The sequence below is a fragment of the Coturnix japonica genome, chromosome Z, assembly GCF_001577835.2.
Source record: "Coturnix japonica isolate 7356 chromosome Z, Coturnix japonica 2.1, whole genome shotgun sequence".
Lineage (NCBI taxonomy): Eukaryota > Metazoa > Chordata > Aves > Galliformes > Phasianidae > Coturnix > Coturnix japonica.
The window spans coordinates 56,866,371-56,885,550 of NC_029547.1; the positions used below are offsets into that span (position 1 = coordinate 56,866,371).

At 37.0% G+C, this 19,180-nt stretch overlaps 1 protein-coding gene across 2 annotated transcripts in view; it reads right to left on the reverse strand.

Annotated features, from left to right (window-relative positions):
• The window catches only part of RASGRF2 (Ras protein specific guanine nucleotide releasing factor 2), a 112,284-nt gene that overhangs the window by 25,649 nt on the left and 67,455 nt on the right, over positions 1-19,180 (reverse strand). For both annotated transcript variants that reach the window (XM_015849798.2, XM_015849797.2), the window contains exons 17-18: positions 18,252-18,341; positions 3,782-3,888 (exon numbers count right to left, since the gene is read on the reverse strand). In XM_015849798.2, coding sequence (XP_015705284.1) covers positions 3,782-3,888; positions 18,252-18,341 — 197 coding nt within the window. The remainder of the gene's footprint in view (positions 1-3,781; positions 3,889-18,251; positions 18,342-19,180) is intronic.

A 19,180-nucleotide genomic window follows, 5' to 3' on the forward strand; every position in this document is an offset into this window, starting at 1 on the left:
AGATTTTCCAATTCATTCCAGCTGAGATTCTCAAAGAAGCCAGCAGGAATAAGAACCGAACTATCATTCAAAACAGGGAAGTCTGGAAAAGCCAGCTTTTCTTTCCTCAGCAGCAGATGCAAAATTTTCATCCTTGGACAATCTCCATTTCCATCTGCTTGCCACAGAAGCAGAAAATATTCATTTTGTATCTTGAAGTGTTTAGACAAAAGAAAGTATTGTTAAACAAAGACGAGGCTGCAATATCTCACCAGGAAAATGAAAATCATGCATGAACTTTCTCCTCTTTGCCTCATTTTCCCTTCCTATTTTTCCATCTCTGACAGGAGTTAAGTGGGAGTTTTGCCTTCATAAGTCCTTTCCATTCTCATCAAAGCTCTTGTCATCATAGTAACTGTCTGCCTCAGCATTTGCGTTTCAGTTGTTTACAACCAGAGAATCCTATGCTGTTCCTCTCAATTATGTTCTAAAAACAAAATGTAAACATGGACATTCAGCTGTTATTTTGGGAAAAAAGAAAGCTTTGTTGGTCTATTGGTGCTTGGATGAAGAAAATAATGGAAAAAAGAGGAGTTAAAGAAAACGAAAAGAACAAAATGTAAGTTTAAAAAAAACACAACAACAAAACAACATCAAACTGGGAAAAGAAAAAAAAAAAGATTAGCAATACAGGTTTGATTTCACTTGCTCAGTATGGTAAAAACAAAAAGCAAAAAGTATATATCACATTACATGAGTATGTTTGTTCCAAATTTTTGTCTGTGCCTTGGGAGCTCTTGAAGACATTAATTAGTTCCTTCTGCCCTTCTGAAAGGGCTGCAGATCTGGCATCGCAATGTATTTACTCAGAATTTAAGTGAGGCTCCTACAGTGAATGACCCAACTTTTAAAAATAATTAGTCCTTTTTCTAAACATTATTTAGGATGATTTCAAGATAACAAAACTGCTTAACGAGAACATATTCTGTCTGAATGGGCTGAAATGTTAATTTTAATGATTCTGTTTTCTGCACACAGGCAAGTTTACATATTAAACAGCATCTACAATCAGACAAGTTTTTAAAAACACGTGCTTAAGAAATACCTAATCATCCCCAACTGTGGTTTTGACACAAATGCAAGATGTTGTAGAAAGCTAATTAATTCCACAGCAGATGAAATATCTTCAAGACCAAGCCAAGAACTGGATGTAGGAAAAGTGAGGAAATACAAAGCTCTGAAACATTTGTTTGGACAGTATCTCTCTCCCTTAGTTCATGCACTAACCTTGACCTGGTGTTATTATACGCTAGAGAGTAGAACACTGAAATGAGCCAAAGGGATCCAGAGGGAGGAATGGAGGGTAGGGAATAAATAACTTGACTAAAATTTGCGAGCATGCTTACAACAGATGGTTGTATACATTTCTGAACATAGGCCACATACTGTTTTGTCACTGTGCAACACCTTGTATACCCTTGTCACTGAAACACTACGAATCAGTACAATAATTCAGGTGAATAAATAACTTGTAAATAAATTACTATTACTGGTGATTCAGAGAACACCAGCACTGAGCAATTCACATCCTGCAGAGGTAGTCATGCAACACTAAGCACATGTGCAGTAGCATCCAGAACTCTAAAGATAGAGCTAAACAAGGCTCCACAATCCACCCATCTAATGCCTTTGTATCTTTTTATCCACCAATGAGGAAATGGCATTTTCGCAGAAAAAGTCTGGCAAAGTAGATAACCTTTTTCAGCAGCACAGACTAGCAGTGATGACAAGTATCTAGACATACCACAAGGAGAAGGGTTCCCCACAGAGGACAGAAACACTTTCTGGTGTTGGGAGCATTTGCAGCAAAAGCAAGTTCAAAGCCAAGTGGAGAGAAAATGCTATCAGGAAAGCACACTGAGTGACTCACTTATCTTTGCAAATACCAACTTATTTTGTCAACTTTTTTCTCTTGCTATCTTTTGTTTTTTTAAGAGAATAAAAACTTCCCATTTCAGCAGACAAAGGTGAAGGATATCCCAGGTACACTAATGGCCTGCAAATGATGCAAATACCTTAAAATGTAATAAAGTTTTTGGCACGTCTGTTGATCCCATCAAACTTTTGTGCTTCCACTGTTTTGTCATTTTGGAAAACTAATAAGCGTTTCTTCAGCAGACACCGGAGGCTAAGGGTTCTCTGGTTTGCAGTTTGTGTTCTTATTGTAAAATGAGGCTCTGAGCTACTGCTCTCCAAGGACCATCTATCTTCACTGGCAACATTTCACACTGTTTGGTCAGACAGTAATTCCTCACTTGCCTCCCTTAAAGCAGTCCTGATCTTGGTTTTTTATTTGACAGAAACTAGCCAGTTATTCCTGTTTTGCTTAGGTCTTATGTCCTTTCTTTGTCCCCTCTCTCTCAAGTAAACAACACAAACAGCTGATTACATGCTTTATTACTAGAGCATGTATTACTTTTTTTGTGCCAAAGTCCTTATATATTTTAAAATATTTGCTATACTGAAATAGTGGGTTAAGAGAGAGAGAGAATTAAAATCCGCCATCCTTGCAAGAGAAAATACAAAAGGCAGTAATGATTAGGGAGCTCAAGTAACATCTTCCTTTTTGAAAATCCATTGTTTTGGACTTTTGTCCATTACCTTAATTCCCACAATAGTTAAAAAAAAACTAATTATGTAATATTCTGTAAAAGTAGGTTCAAATATAATCAGGACAATACTGTATTTCTGCATATCACTGGAGGCATTTGATATGGGAACAGAGAATGTCTTCATTTCCAGGAGAGAAAGAGTACATTTGTTAAATTGTCACAGCGACAGAGAGTGCTTACACTCTTTACAGTTACTTTGTGTTTATATTAGCGAATCATCACAACTCAATCAGGGTCAGCCCTGAAACTGAAACATCAGTTTATCAAGTTGTAGAGATTTACTTAATGTAGATAAAAGTCTGATGACTGTCGTTTAATTAATTAGCACAGAAGGTTGACTTATAGCACTCACTTATTGATAACTACAGCACAGACATAGCACATACAGTACAATGCCAAAATATCTTCTTGGCTATTCAGCTTTTCAAACATGAGCAGTTTTCACACTTAGGCACCTCCTACTGTCTTCATTCTCTAGCAAATTTGATCTCTATTAAATCTAAATCCATTATAAGGACAAAAAGGGAATAGTGTTTGACACAGGAGAGTGCTGCAGACAGCTGTGCAATGAACCCTGCTTTGATCATGTGTTCTTTATTACTAACATGGAGCGTTAAAGCAGTCAATAATTGCCACAGCATACCATCTGCCCAAGGCTTAAAGATGTTTCATATGCTTCCATAGTGCTCTCTTGCTAGTTTCCTCATGTTACGGTCCCTGTTTCCATTCTTCCTTCCCTTGTTTCTCTCAACAATTTTCCTGATAGTCTTCTGATGCATTCCAAAACATTCCAACATCTTTCTTACCTAGCAGCTTTAAAGACTGCTATGTAAGAAATTCCACTAGTTACCCCGTTTTGTGATCATTCAAGGAATTGGTCTGTAGAGTGACCAAAATGAAGGACTGGTGCATCTTTCCAGACATGCTTCAGAACAATTATATAAATATCTTTATGCAAGCACAAGCACTTCAACACACTCAATCGAAGTAACTTAACTGAACAGCCTCACAATATTTTGTAGAGGTAATCTACATACATAATACATAAACTGCATTTGTTGACAGAGGTCAGATAGCGCTCTTCCACTTATGCATGACACGTGGAGAGAACAAGTGCAACACAAGAATACCTGAGAGTGCTTGGAGACCCAGTGACGTAACACATTCAGGACACGATTAGTGGCTGCTCTGCGTATTATGAACTCTTTGTCACACATGCGTTCAGAATTGTTAAAACCTGTGAGGAAAAGACACAGATATAAGAATTAAAAGTAACAGAGGTATCAAAATTTCTTCAAATACTGTACTAGTAACTGCTAAATAGAAGGCTTGTTTGAGCCTTTATGAGTAATGAGAGGAAGAAAGCTTGTATTTAAAACATGATCATTTAGATCACTGTAATTATGCAAAACCCATACAGTGTAATCTTGTGCATCATAAATAATACAGACATCTACTTGGTTCACTGCTCAGCTTTAGAAAGATGGAGAGTATTGGCTTGTGTCATGAACACTGAGTCAGGTCTCTCTTCAGCATGAAAGAAACAATACAAAACATGACTTACCCAAAAGCAAACAGAGCCTGTAATCAAACAGGTTATAGAAAGCAAGTATGATTTAGAAACAGGAAAGTGGTACATAATAGAAGTGGCACATTGTAAGGAATCAGAGCAGGATAATAATATAAATGCAGAGGAGAAAAAGGTCAACACAAGAAATGTTCCTCCCTTCATGAAAGCATCATTGAATCTACTATTCAACACCACGTACAAACAAACAGCTGATTTTTTTTTTTTACCTCTGTAGTGACAAGAAGGTGGGAAGGTACACAGAAAACACATTTACAGACTGAAAGCAATAATGTGCCAATTGCAGCGTTTCCCCTCACATCTTATAATTACTTTTTTTTTTTTAAGTCATCAATATTTACTCATCCAGAAATGTTTTTAAAAATCATAGAATCAGAGAATTGCTCAGGTTGGAAAAGACCTTCAAGATCACTGAGTCCAACCACAACCTAACCACACTGCCCTAATCCTAACAACCCTTCACTAAATCATGTCCCTGAGCACCACATTCAAACAGTTTCTAAGCACATCCAGGGATGGTAAGTTTCTTACTGCATTCAGACCGTTGTTTCTTTCTTGTCTAGTTTTGTTGTAGCTATATATTGCTAACAAAATGATTACATTAAATACTCCTATTAAAAACAACACAACAAACAATAACTCTGACAAAACTCTTGAGAAGTGAATTTATTTTTTTCTGTAGGTTTTTGTTGGATTTGATTTTACAGTATATTGTTTTCCATTTCACACAGTGCCGAGTCCAGGAACAACTGGACATTCCCTTACTTATGGACCGGTGCTTTGCAATTTTTTTGGCTTAAAAGCTGTTCTGAAGCCTGTATATTATTAGAAATAGCAAAGGGGGATTAAGCATCCATTTATTCTGTAAAAAGAACATTGGAAGTATTCTCAGAGGCTAGCATTAGTATTACACTATTTTTATTACAGACATTTAATACAGTCAGGCCCCAAAAACAAAATTGCTGTTCTATATTTTCAGACAGAAGAAAAAAAAAACAAGTGCAACTGCAATTTTGCATCTTTTACTACAGGCTGGACCCCAGACTCTACTATTCTATTTTACAGAAGTTTTTTTGAAATATGGCATATGACATTGTAGTTGATACCTAAGACTCAGTATTGAAGGAATTTTCATATTAACACATCTTCAGGAGTTTCACTGCCCATAAACAGCAAAGCAAACAAAATCTCTGAGGCTTGACTTAGTAAAAGGTAACCTAGGCAACATTTTGTATGTTAATTTTCTATGTTTTCCGCAGTTAACCTCTTGCAGAAGCAATTAGGCATACACATTATAAACTGCTCAATTAGCCACTTAATTTCAGCAATGAAAATCACAATGAAAATTATGTATTAATGCAGCAGAGTCTCTATGAAAGTAACACTAAAGAAAAGAAGTTTCGTAAGTCGAAAGGAAAAAAAAAAAAAAGAGAAAACTACAGAGACAGTTTTCAGCTAGCTGGGAAAAAAAAAAAAAGAATAAAAAGAGGAAGAAAGGAAAAATGTAAAGCCTCAGGGATCACTCAGCAAACTTCTATGGTTCTCAGAATGTCATTAATTTTTTATCAGTAATTATCATTAACGGAGTCTAAGCAACAGAACCAGTCAGATCCACATAGTCAGTAGCTAATGCTGATGTCTTGATTGGATACACAGATATGCAAGTTGTGTATGAAAAGAACTTAAGAGACCAGAGACGTATGGGTACAGAGGTATATTTAACTCCATGTGTGTTAACTCTTGTACATACACAGGTACAAGACTTCACTAAATAGCTATGTAACATGTTTGTTCAAAACTGAAAATCTATTGATTTCATAACTGCTCTGTCTTTAAATACCAAAAACATCTATTTTATAATTAATTACATTCTTGAAAGCTTTCAGAAAAGACGTGCAAAGCATAGGAAAAGCCTCTCCTCTGATTCCACTCCCCACCCTCCATCCCCAAACAGACTATTATAAGGACTAAATGGCATATTGGAAATAACCCAAAAGTCACAGCCATTTTTGTCACTATTCTTTGTATACAAGGAGACATAGCCTCCTTCTACATGGTTGTCTAGCTTTACCTCAGAATTCTTGGTTTTAGTTACAATAGACCTTAGCTAGGCTCTATACTCAGTAGTTTTGACAACAGCACAGCAGAGTCAGGCCTTAAGGCAGAACCAGGTACACTGGAGAACAAACAACACACAGAGTCTCAGAACCTCCCTGAAGCAGCCGAGGTTGGAGCAGGCAAAGTTGGTGGGACTTGCAGAACTAAGAAAATGAAGCCTGTGCCATGCAGCCTCCCTTCTATGTTAATACTCCAAGTGTTTCTGCATAGACATGGAAAGATCAGCAAGCAGTTCTGGACAAAGGGACCGATCATATTCCCACCTTAAAAAGGGGTGACCAAAAATTCTGGTCAACACTGAGGACCTGCTCTACAACACAGATGCAAACTGCCCTTCATGCAAATGGAGATGTGCCAGTTATCACTGACCTTGTGGTCAGATGTCCAGAAGCACAGCACATTATCTTCACTGGGTCTACCATCACAAGTGAGAACCTTTTCAATGGTGTTTAGCACACCACTTGTTCTCAGCTTTTCAATTCCAAACTAACTGATAACTGAAATGGGAGCTAGAGACTGCCAGCAGGTGGTAAAAATGGTTGCCATTCACACCGTTAACATGCCCATCAAACACAGATTATATAGATTATACTTAAAATTCTAAGTTTTTAAAATAACTGATAAATAAACTTCAGTGACTATATATGTGAACTATTCGTTATAGTCATAGACAAAACCTACTATTATTTTTATCTACACACCTATACTTCAGAGGAGATAAGTGTGCAGCTATATGTATATAGATATCAGCAGGCCTATTCAAAACTAATACTACAACTCCCTTCCAGACAGTACAGCAACAGCTAAAAACACCCACCATTCAAAATGCTGGACTGTATTTTTCCTGATGCTAAGAGAATTCTGACACATTATCAGTCTAAATAAAAGTTGGTGAGTTAACTGTGCTAGCAAAAGAAATTTCATTAGTTCTTGCAGACACTGAGTAGGTCTTCTCATTAATGAGAATGTGAGAATAAGAAATACAGTACTCAAGAACATACAAATCTCATGTAAGTATGGTGTTAATTTTAGGAATCTTATAAAACTCAGAAAAAAATAGCAGATATAGGAACTGTAAGCAAATAAGATCTCCAGGTACTGCTACTTTCAGGTCTTTTAATTTTGAAAGAAAAGGTCTAAACAAAACACAAAGAAAAACAACAGAAACTTACTACCACAGCAAAATTAATATAAAAGCAGAGACATGATAAAAAGTTCTTGTCTAGCATTGTTTTTGCTCCTACCAACTTCCAAGCCATGTGGTTTGTGGAAAAGGAAGTTATGAAGATAGCCACAAACAGATGTGTCTGCTAAAGGTAATCCAAAATCTAGCTATCCTTCAGTTCAGCAGATAAAAAGGTGCACTTACAACAGAGAAGTGATTCCGCAACCAAAGAGCTTGCAGTCTTAGCAAGCTAATAATCAGAGCAGCTACGGACAAATGGTAGAGAACAATGGGTCTGAGGGAAAGTGCTGATAGTACTGACCAGCAGACTAGCTTACAATGTACATAGTTTAAATGGAACTGTGTCCAGGTGAGGTAACAAAAAAGGTATCATATGCAGAGAACACAGAAACGTGGTGCACAATTTCATCCATCTTCTGGAAGTCAATGGCAAAAACAGATCATTAATTTCACTGAGCCTCTTTGCTCATTAACCACAGGTTTCTTACTCTGCAAATGCAGAGCTCACGTATGAGAGGCTGGAATTGATACACAGCCTGTCAGAGATTGCCCAGGATTCTTAATCGAAGCACAAAATTTTATGGGTCTGCAGATGTATCAGCTAAAAGAAACGGCACTGAACTACAGACTAGGGAACCAAGACAGGCTTCAGCTCAGATGCTAACTGCAATAAATGGAAAGGTTTAATTATACATCTCAGATCTATCTGAGAGTTTCAATTCTAGCAAGCAGTTTCCTGTTAAGCTTACAGCACTGCCAGATCTATGCTGGTAATCCTCATATACTTTTCCTACCTCGTTTGGGTCTAGAAAGAATTTTTAATTCTGATTACACAGTCCCTTGGATAGTATCATTCCTGTCTGTGACTTAGGCTCTTTAACACTCTTAACCATGAAGTCTATAAATCTAGGTGGATTGAAAAATGAACAAAATAGCCATACTTCATGTCTTAGTTTCAGCTGAGATGGAATCGTTGTCTTCAGAGTGTCTTGTATGATGCTATGTTTTGGTTCAAGGAGAAAAACAGTGTGGATAACACTTCACATAATGGTGATGCAGAACTTTTACCACATGCTGTCAAACACAGTGCTGACTTGTCACCACTGTTAGTGTTAGTATTACTTCTAACATAATTTAATCATCCTGCTTGTGCAGCTGTCTTCAGATTGTTATGCAAAATCCAGTTTCACCTCCAGATGTTTTTATTACAGGTACTGTTATCAAAACTGATATTTTTGAAGTTACCACCAAGGAAAACAATGGCGTTGAATAAACGTGAATCTCAACATCTGAAGACACAAACACATTAAATTACGACAGTATCTTTTACATAAGGAGCTTCCTTCATGAGAAAGCCCACAGCACTTTCCATAGGTAGATGCCATCATTATCTATCCCATTCATAAAGCAAAAGCTCAGAAGGACACCATATACCACTTTTTCCACCACCTCTAAGCAAACCTGACTTTATCAGAAATTCTCATAATTCCCCATTTAAAAGCCACTCTTATGCAACAAAAACATTTATACTATGTCACATTTTGCACTGCTAAAGGAACTGATCAATGCATACTCACTTTTATGCTTTGCTTAATATGTCAAAAAAGCCTCTGAGTTCAGTTGCAATAACTGTAACAAATTAATTTTATTTTTCAGTGTTAATACAGTAGGACACGATTCCTGACCACAATAACTAACTTGTCAAAAGCTTTAAAAATAGATCACCTATTAGGAATGAATTATCTATATAAAAATAATTTAAATTCCCCAAATTAGGGGAAAGTTGTCTGTACTTAAGAAGAGTAACTACGACTACTTTATAGCGACTCTCCTAAAAAAGTCTTCATTTCTAAAAAGCATTTTATCAGTCAGTTTCAACAAAACACCCTGGAATCATATAACAAAGCTGCATTAGCATCTGAAATGGTTAAAAAAAATGCAGTTCAACAAGGGAGGAGGTAACAACCAACACCAGAGTCTCAGTAAGGTGGAAGGGGAATGTCTACTGACCATAAAACAGACAAACAGTAATTTTTTAAAACAAGTGTAAAATACATTTCTCTCTCTTATGTGTTTTTTTCTTCTGATAAATACACTGATGGGCTGTAAGCCAGCTTCATGATTCAGCCCAGCTCAAATCCTAAAAGCTTAGGGTCGGCAAACAGCAGCAGTACTTTCTGACGTGGATAAAGTATAAACAGAACACCCAGGCTTCGAGCAGAGAGATTTTCATACACAGATTAAAACTGAAAAAGCCTCTGCAACACAAGTAGCACACACACACACACACACAAATTTTAAAAGGCTTTCACTGACACAACTAAAAATTTTGGCTGACTGTTTTAAAAATATACATGTTTTTTGGATACAGATTCTCAAGCAAGTTATTGAGTTTCACACATTCTCACAGAAAAACATTGGAAAGCAAGCAGTCTAATATTGATAAGAAATCTACATTTGCAAGGATTCTGCTCTTGTTCTAATTTCTTTCATTATGACATTAGATTGCCGTGCATCAGCTAGCTGGAGAATGGCAAAGCTGGAAATAAGACCATTTATATTAACAGAGAGAAAAAGAAGCAAAAAGAAGATGAACTCCAACTCGCTGCATAAAGAACAGCAAATTTGATCAATAATATAGTTCTCCTTAAGGAATTACCAAATGTATATATTCAGATTTATAATGGAATAGGTCATATGTGCAGTCCATGGCTTGAAGGTAGGAATTATCAAGTCTAATCATGCTCTTCAGGCTACCTTAGTTTGAGAGAAGCATATATAATCATTTACTATACCCTGGCTTGGCTTGTTTCCTTGTTTCATCACGAGTTAACAGCTGATACCGTATCAAAAGCAGTGATCATTACAGAAAGAAGAAATCGAGTACCCAAAGCATTTCAGGCTTTTAATTTTACTTTGACTGGTCCTTGGGACTTCTGAAATCATTTTGTTCTAAGAAATATGCTGCTGAAAATCCCTGTTGCATCCACCCACGTCAGAAGTAATTCCAAGTATGTATTTGACTCTTCTGCCTAAAGCCTCCACAGCAAATACAATCTAACTATCAAATCAAGTCAAGGGATTATAGTCTTAGTAGAGTAAATCCCATTGGATTCACATGCATCAGCTGATCTACAATAGTGTAACACTCTAGACAGAGCTACAATTACTGTTTTTCATTTCTGCAAAATATTTAAGAGAAAGGTTGGCAAACTATTTTAAAGGAGTCTTGCTTTAGAAAGTATTTTTCTAATAATAGAAAATTAAAAAACACATAACTGAGACAAAGCATTTATTATTATGTTGTGAACTTGAACCTAAGTCCAGAAGTCTAAAAATCTCTCTGTACAGTGAAATAATTTTAGATCAATGAGTGGGAAATAAGATAGATGTCTAAATAATATGCATAACATCAACCCACTATTTCAAGTCTTAATCATAACATTAAGGTTGCAAATTACAGTGATCTAGATGAGATGTTAAAACAAGGGTATAATGAAGAATGAAAATCCTCCTTTAAAGTCAACTATTCAAATCTGAAAATTCTCCCTTTTATTCTACCTTAACTAAAGTTTACTGGTACAGGTTGCTCAACACCAAGAGTATAACTGCAGTTACGCAACTTGTTCTAGAAAATCTAAAGCACACCTTAGGAAGTAAGAAACAATCAAGAATCTGTTTGCTAATGTATTTGTAAGTACAATTCAGCGGCAAGATGTAATTGCATTTTTATTTTTGGAACACTGTGATAAACATATGGCTTCAGAGAAAGCAGCGTCATTCACTCCTCTGTTAGATAGATAAAAATGAACATGTGTGTATCAGCATTTCCATACGCTATACCCTCATAGGGAACAAGTACCTATCTGTAACTTTAGTCTACAGCACATACTACAGTATATTTGCAAAACTATGAAGGAATGGTAATTCCATTAGGGTAGAACCATATTCTTTCCCTCTTTCAGCAATAACAAAGAGAGACAACAAGGAGTTAATGTAATTCACCAAAACCCAATGTTAAATTTTGGTTTATGTGCCTACATCTTCGAAACCATATTTGCTTTCATGGAAGTTTTATAATCGCTTGTATGTGTGACATCCTAGTCCAATTTTCCACTGAAATTGTAGGCCACACCATCAAAATCTCATGTCTGTACTTATAACTCTACAAAAGAACGGATCTTCAATTTCAAAAGCTGTTGTATCAACTATGTTTACACATTGTAGAATATCACAACAAATTTGCAATGCAACAACAGTTCCTTTAACTGTGACTTATTTATATAAAATAACTGCAGGAAATAATTGACAAAGAAGAAAAGACTTCTTGACCAGCCTACCTTAACAATCATATCTGTAATTTGTTTAGTACATCTTGAACAGTTTTCTACTGTGGAAATGTCTGACTCATCTTCCATGAATAAGGACAAGAATAGTGACACTGCAGCTGATACATCATTTAATTTCTATGTCAGCCAAGTGACTTTGCCTCGATTCCTGCCATGCCTCTCAGTCTTTAAGGAACGCATAGGCAGTTTTTACCTGCTGAAGTGTTTCTGCAGTTCATCTCCAGCTTTTCATTTCTTTAATTACAGACTGCGTATACTTTCAACCTGCTTTATCAGCAAAATGTCCATCTTTCAGCTCCCAGACCATATACGACTGGGCTGCAAACCAGCTGCTCCAAGCTTAGTGCAATGGGTCAGGAAGCTCATGGTTAATGGTGTTATAACTCAGGAATTCTCCCCTGCATTTACATTTTTTTCCCAAGAAGCCAGTTTCTTTCATAAGCCTGAATAAGAAAATACTTTACGAGAGGGGAACCCATAGAGAATAATTTTCCAGATTTCTGGTAAAGTGAGAAAAATCATTGTTTTTCTTCTGACTTTTCACTTCCAAAAGCATGGGTCACCTGAGACAAAAATAAACATCTTGAAGCCATTGTTCCAGTTCAAAGTTATTGTTCTATCAAAACTGAAAGGGAAGGTTCAACTTCATTTGAATGTTTAGCCAGTAACCTAAAATTGCTAAGCAACAATTCTGTTCCATTTGAAGGGCTCTTAATTCAGGAGCAAGAATAGAAATCTATTCAAATTCACCACAGAGTAGGTGAATATCATTTAGGGTTTCCGAATTAGAAGGTAGATTCCAAACAAATTAGTTTTAATTTCATTTCCCTACTGATTTCCCTGTAAATTATCCTCTGGCAGGAGAAAACTTACAGGAATTAATCACAAAAGCAGCTTGGTGAACATGTGTTAAAGTCGCAGCCTACAACAGAAAATAGTTTGCCTCTCTATGGCAACAACAACATCACTCCCTGCTGCCCCACAGAAGCCAGCAACACCAACACTGGCTACGTCCAATACCACAGAGGACATCTGGTTAATTCCTGACAACTCTCTAGCCACAAAGAAAGAAAGCTGGCTGGTCTATTAATGGTTAATTGTCACACAACCCTGTCTGATGAAGAACAGTGCCAGGTGTAAAGCAAGCCAATGAGGATTTATTACCCAGCCCCACCTGTAGCTCTTCAGTCAAAATGTGGAACATGAGGAAGCTATGTAGTATTCAGGTCTCAGAGCTTCTCAAACCTTCCTTAGTCTGCATGAATTGGTCTGGAAATCTCTTTATAACATGTTCCCAAGAGGGAACAAGCATACTCACTTTTCCATTTCCTGCCTAAAACTAAAAATAAAAACAAACAAACAAAAACCCTTCTCTGTTTTGCAGAAAAGATCAAGGGAGGATACCAGCTACCACACGAACCCTTTTCTTTTGTGGAGCTAAACACTGCAGATCATTAACACAAAGTAGAGACTGGAAAGGTACACAGCTGGAACATGATTGCAAACCATACCTGGAACCATGATGTCACTGATTTGTTGATATCCCGTAAGCATGACAGGAAGCTAGATGCCTGCAAATTAAATGCTGCAGCTCCACGTAGAAATCTACTACTTAAAACATTACATTTAAAGTCTGCTTGCAACTGCATAGAAACAATCTCCACAATATCTGCCATGCAGTTGTTCCCATCTACACTGCAGTATCCTCACTGGGTTAAATGACAGAACTCCAAAATAAAAGATTCTTTGTATTTGTATTTCAAATACAGATTGGGATATCATCATTATGATTTTTTATTTTATTTTTCCTGGTCAGAATTCCTAAGAAATTTACACAAAGCTCTTCCAGTAAATAGAATGAAACAGTGTATATATATATACCAGTAAATTACTCACTGCAAAAGTACTGTAACTAGTACTAACATCAACATTTATGCCAACATATTGAAAATCAACTAGAAAAAGATACAAATTCTCTGGAGTACATACAATCGCTCCCAAGCCACATTACAGAGTTAAAATGCCAAGTATCCCAAACAGGCAAGGGCATGAAAGCTACAGCGAGTCCCTTTTCACAATCATACATGCAATTACAGATATATGAACACACAAACATGCACATAGGGTCTCTCTTGTATCATTTGGTATAAAGGGTTATTCCATTACGCCAGTTAGAGCTTATGCCAAAACAAAACAAACATACTGTAACACGGGGGACTGGCTGATAGTCTGAGCGCCTGCAGAACATCACCATTGGTCAATATGTAAAAAAATCTAAGCAGCTCTCACTGAAAGATTTTGATGAACTTTCTCATGACACTTCTAGCTTTCCTAAATAAGCAATTAGTCATAAACAATCTATGCTTGATTTATTATAAATGACCCACATGACCCACAGTGTAATTTGGGTCTCTATGGAACATTTAGCTGATTGTTATCTGTCCCATAAAGTGATAGTAATCAAAGCAGGACTAATGTGTGTCAAACTCCAGAGTCCAAAGGACTCATCTGACACAAGTTCAGTACATACTCAGCTTTCAAGAGATACATCATTCTGGAAACCACAACTGTAATTTACAAAAGTCTGTTTCTGTTAGCTACTGCTGCTACCATTAAGATATATTACTGCATACAGACACCCACAGCAACTCTGGGCAGACAAAGACACTCTATATGCATTTCAGTGGCTCATTTTCACACCAAAATTTTCATAGAAATGATCATCTTTGTGGCCCTCCTCTGAACCAGCTCCAGCAGCTCCATGTCCTTCTTGTGCTGGGCCCCCAGAACTGGATGCAGTACTCCAAGTAGGGTCTCAGAAGAGCAGAGTAGAGAGGCCGAATCACCTCCTCTGAGCCGGTGGTCACACTTCTCTTGATGCAACCCAGGATACAGTTGGCCTTCTGGGCTGCAAGCGCACACTGCCTGCTCATGTTGAGTCTCACCAACTGACACCAACAAGTCCTTCTCCCCAAGGCTGCTCTCAAGCCATCCTCTGTCCAGTATGAATCTGTATTTTGGATTGCCCCTCTCCAGATGCAGGCACCTGCCCTTCTTCACAAGGTTGGTGTGAACTCACCTCTCAAGCCCATCCCCCATCCAAGTCCCTCTAGATAGCATTTCTTCCCTCTAGCATGTGAACTGTACCACTCAGCTTGGTGTTATCTGCAAATCTGCTGAGTGTTCACTCAATCCCACTGTCCATGTTGCCCACAAAGATGTTATATAACATCTGTCACAGCAACAATCCCTTAGGAATGCCACTCACCACAGGTCATCTAGCTCAAATCCCCTGCAATGAACAGGGACACCACAGACACACCAGGCTGCCAAGGGCCTGATCCAGTCTAACCTTAAAAGTCTCCAGGGAGAGGGCACCCAGCACAACTGTGAGCAACTTATTTCAAGGCCTCACCACCCTCTCTGTAAAAGACTTTTTCCTCATATCTAATCTAAACATGCACTCTTAAAGCCTGAAACCACTCCCCCCTTGTCCTGTCACATCAAACTCAGCTAAGGAGTCTGTCCCTTTCTTTCCTGTAGCTCCCCTTCAGATACTGAAAGGCTGCTATAGAGTCACCTTGCAGCCTTCTCCAGGGTCAACTGCCCCAGCTCTTTCAGACTGTCCTCAGGAGAAGTGTTCCATCCCTTGATGGTCCGTATCATATTTGTGATTTGAAAGATAACTGCTTGAGTGATACTTAAAAATATTCTTTGATAAGGTAGAAGTAGCAAAACACAGAGGTTGTAGGAAAGTATTCTCTATCCTGAATCACACTCAGATAAATAATTCAAGTAAAAATTGATTTACCACCAGAGATATGTCCAGGCAACTAACTGAAAGGGATGGTACATAAACAGTTCATTTTTGAGAAGACGCTTTCAATCTTCCAGCTGTTATTTTAATTAGTCTTTTAAATCCTTAAAATTATACAGAGTAAAATCAACTTATACCCTTAGTACCATGGGGCTTATTTTCCTGCATGCAAATCATATTTGTCAGAGATACTTCCCCAATGATTTTTTTTCTTTTTTTCCTGCTTTTCTCACTTTCTCTCCTCTTCCTTTCATATGCATTTTAAAATACTGAAGAAGCCAGGCCCTCCTGCCAATCACAAGCTTCCATCCCACTCCCATCCCCTCTTGTAACACGTCACATTGTTCTCGTGAAAAATGGTACATCCTTTACAGTGCAGATCAGCATGCTGTAGGAGGAGAAAGGCAAGTTTGCAGCATGCAGCATGCTGGAAACACCAAAGTATCCAACTTCAAATGAGATGACAGAATTGCTGAAATAAGCTGCTGTATTCATTAGGAAGTAATATATGAATGTTTGCTTGGGATGAAGTATTTGCTTCTTGTCAAATGTTTGTTTTCTATGTCAGGAGATTTTGGGATTCTAATTTAATTTGAGAAAGAAATGCACTTTTCAAAATATATACAGTATACAAGATTAATTTGGATTTCGAATCTAGGTTTCATTATTGCAGTCTCCATGAAGCCCATGTTCAGTGGAACTGTTACAAGATAAAACGATCAAATTAACTATTTTTCTTTAAATTGTGCTAGATATTCTTGGTAAAGTAGAAATTTGCTACACCATTGGTTACACTTTGTTTTATTGATAATTTACAAAGTGCAAATCACGTCTGACCAGTCTGCTGGCCTATGTTGAAGTGACAACATGGACTAGGAACGACAAACTAATGTCATCTACCTGTACTTCTGTAAGGTCTTTGACATGATCCCACATAACATCCTTGTCTCCAAATTGGAGATGTATTCGATGTATGGACTATTTGGTGCACAAAGACAGCTGCATCCAGAGATCTTTAGTCAACAGATAAGCATCTATGCGATCAGTGACAAGCAGTGATCCCTAGGGACTTCTTTCCATAGAATCACAGAATACTAGAATCACTCGGGTGACCTTAAAGATCAAGTCCAACCACAACCTAACCACACTACCCCAACTCTAACAACCCTCTGCTAAATCATGCCCCTGAGCACCACATCCAAACTGCTCTTAATACATGGACGGTGGCTCAAACACCTCCCTGGGGAGCCTATTCCAGTGTTTAACTACCCTTTCTGTAAAGAAGTTTTTCTTAACGTCCAACCTAAACTTACCCTGCTGCAACTTGAGGCCATTTCCTCTCATCCTGTCACCTGTCACCAGTGAAAAGAGACCAGCCCTGCTCTCACTGTGTAAGCACCTTTCAGATACTGGAAGAGAGCAATAAAGTCTCCCCTCAGTCTCCTGTTCCCCAGACTACACAGCCCCAGTTCCTTCAATTCTTTTCTTCATAAAATAGCCTTTTATAGACAGCAAAATAGCCCTTTATGCAGAATTATCTTAAAAAGCAATACAAAAGTGTACTTATAAGAATATTAGAGATGTATCTTCTTTTTACAGTGCTTTGAAGTTCCCTCACGCAATGCAATAATGTATGTTATTTTCTCTAACACTTGTCTGATAAGTATTGGGAACCCGTGCTTTAAAAATATAAAAGCTGTGATTTAAAATTGTATTGGTCCTAGTGGATAAGCAACAGGTTTTTTTTTTTTTTTTTGTTTTTTTTTGTTGGGCTTTTTTTTTTCTATTTTATTCTGTGAACAATTTGTAAATATATAGGAATTAATTCAAAAGTAAAATGTCACTGATTTTTTGGCAATGCCTGCTTTCAAAGGCAAACCATATTCTTCACTTCAAAAAAATTTACTAAATACCTGCTGTGTGATGTTCACAAGGACTCTAGGACTGAATATAACTTTTGTGATCATCTAAAAATCAATATATATATAAATATATATATATAAATCAATAAGTGTAAAATATCAATAAGTATAAAAAATCAATAAGAATACACAAGCCATATTGTCCAGAAGTTATTGCCATATGATGTCTACTCAGTCAAAGAAAACAACCACAACTGTAGACATAAAGGATGAAATGTAATAGATATAGTATTAAACAACATGGATATATTCTAATTTAAGTAAGTGAGAAAAGAGATCACTGATTTATATGGTGATCATCCAAAATCTTGTTGAACAAACAATTTTTTAATATTCTTAGAGTTCACAAAACAAGGGCACAAAGCATTTCCTGAAGGTATATGATACAGTACAAAGTCCTTGTTTATTTAAGTTTCAAGAAAAAACCTTTAAATTAAAGGTGTTAAATTACAAATATTTCATATTGGCCTCTGATGGAAGCCAACCTCCAGCCAATATAAGACACCAAGCAGATTACAGTAATAAATCAGAGGCTATTTAGGATGCAGGTAAATTCCTAAGAAATATTTATCTTCTGAGACTTAAGTATCTTAATGTTTGGTACAGTAAATTTTTCTCACCTGGTGGACTCCCATGCCCTGCTGCAGCTGTAGCAATAGCGAAAGCAGATGCAGGAGAAACAGCACAGTGACTGTTGTCAGCAGTTTGCACTGTGAAGAGAACAGACAGAGAAAGGTCATACCTTCAATTTTTTCAGTAAGTGACAGTAACATTTGAAATCTTTACTAATGTTCATACACTGTGAACATTTTCTATTTTCATGTTATGTATCTGATTTTATATTGATTTGATCATAAAGGCTTTTTCCAACCTGTGCAATTCTATGTTTCTATCATTCTATACTAAAGAAAATAAAAATATCACTGTAATTTCTGCAATTTGAATATTAGTTCTAGGCCTGTTCAGTTGATGTTGCTATGGGAAAAAAATCTTAAGACATTGCTAAGGATGAGGAATAAACTTGAACCAAACAGAATGACAAAAGTAATGGTACAGAGTTAACTGAAACAAACAAACAAAAAACCCAAAAAACACATTAAAGGACAAAGAATATTAACAAATCAGATGAGAGATTTACAGATCTTCCCAGCTCATCACTTGGGTACAGTTTTGCAATATTTGTCAGATTTTCTCTTTAGGGAGCTGTGTTGATGTTGATTATGTCAGTACTCAAATAATGTACTACTGCTCCCCACGCCTTCCAACCCCAGAGTCTTGCCATCATACTGTTACTACAGTCAATAGCAAAAGATTACTACTGGTTTAGTATTAAAGTGTCTCAGTAATTTATTAACAGTTGAGAAGGCTCTGTTCTGTTTTCTTTCTTTCTTTCTTTCTTTCTTTCTTTCTTTCTTTCTTTCTTTCTTTCTTTCTTTCTTTCTTTCTTTCTTTCTTTCTTTCTTTCTTTTCTTTCTTTCTTTCTTTCTTCCTTGCTTTTCTTCCTTTCTTCCTTTCTTCCTCTCTTTCTCTCTTTCTCTCTTTCTTTCTC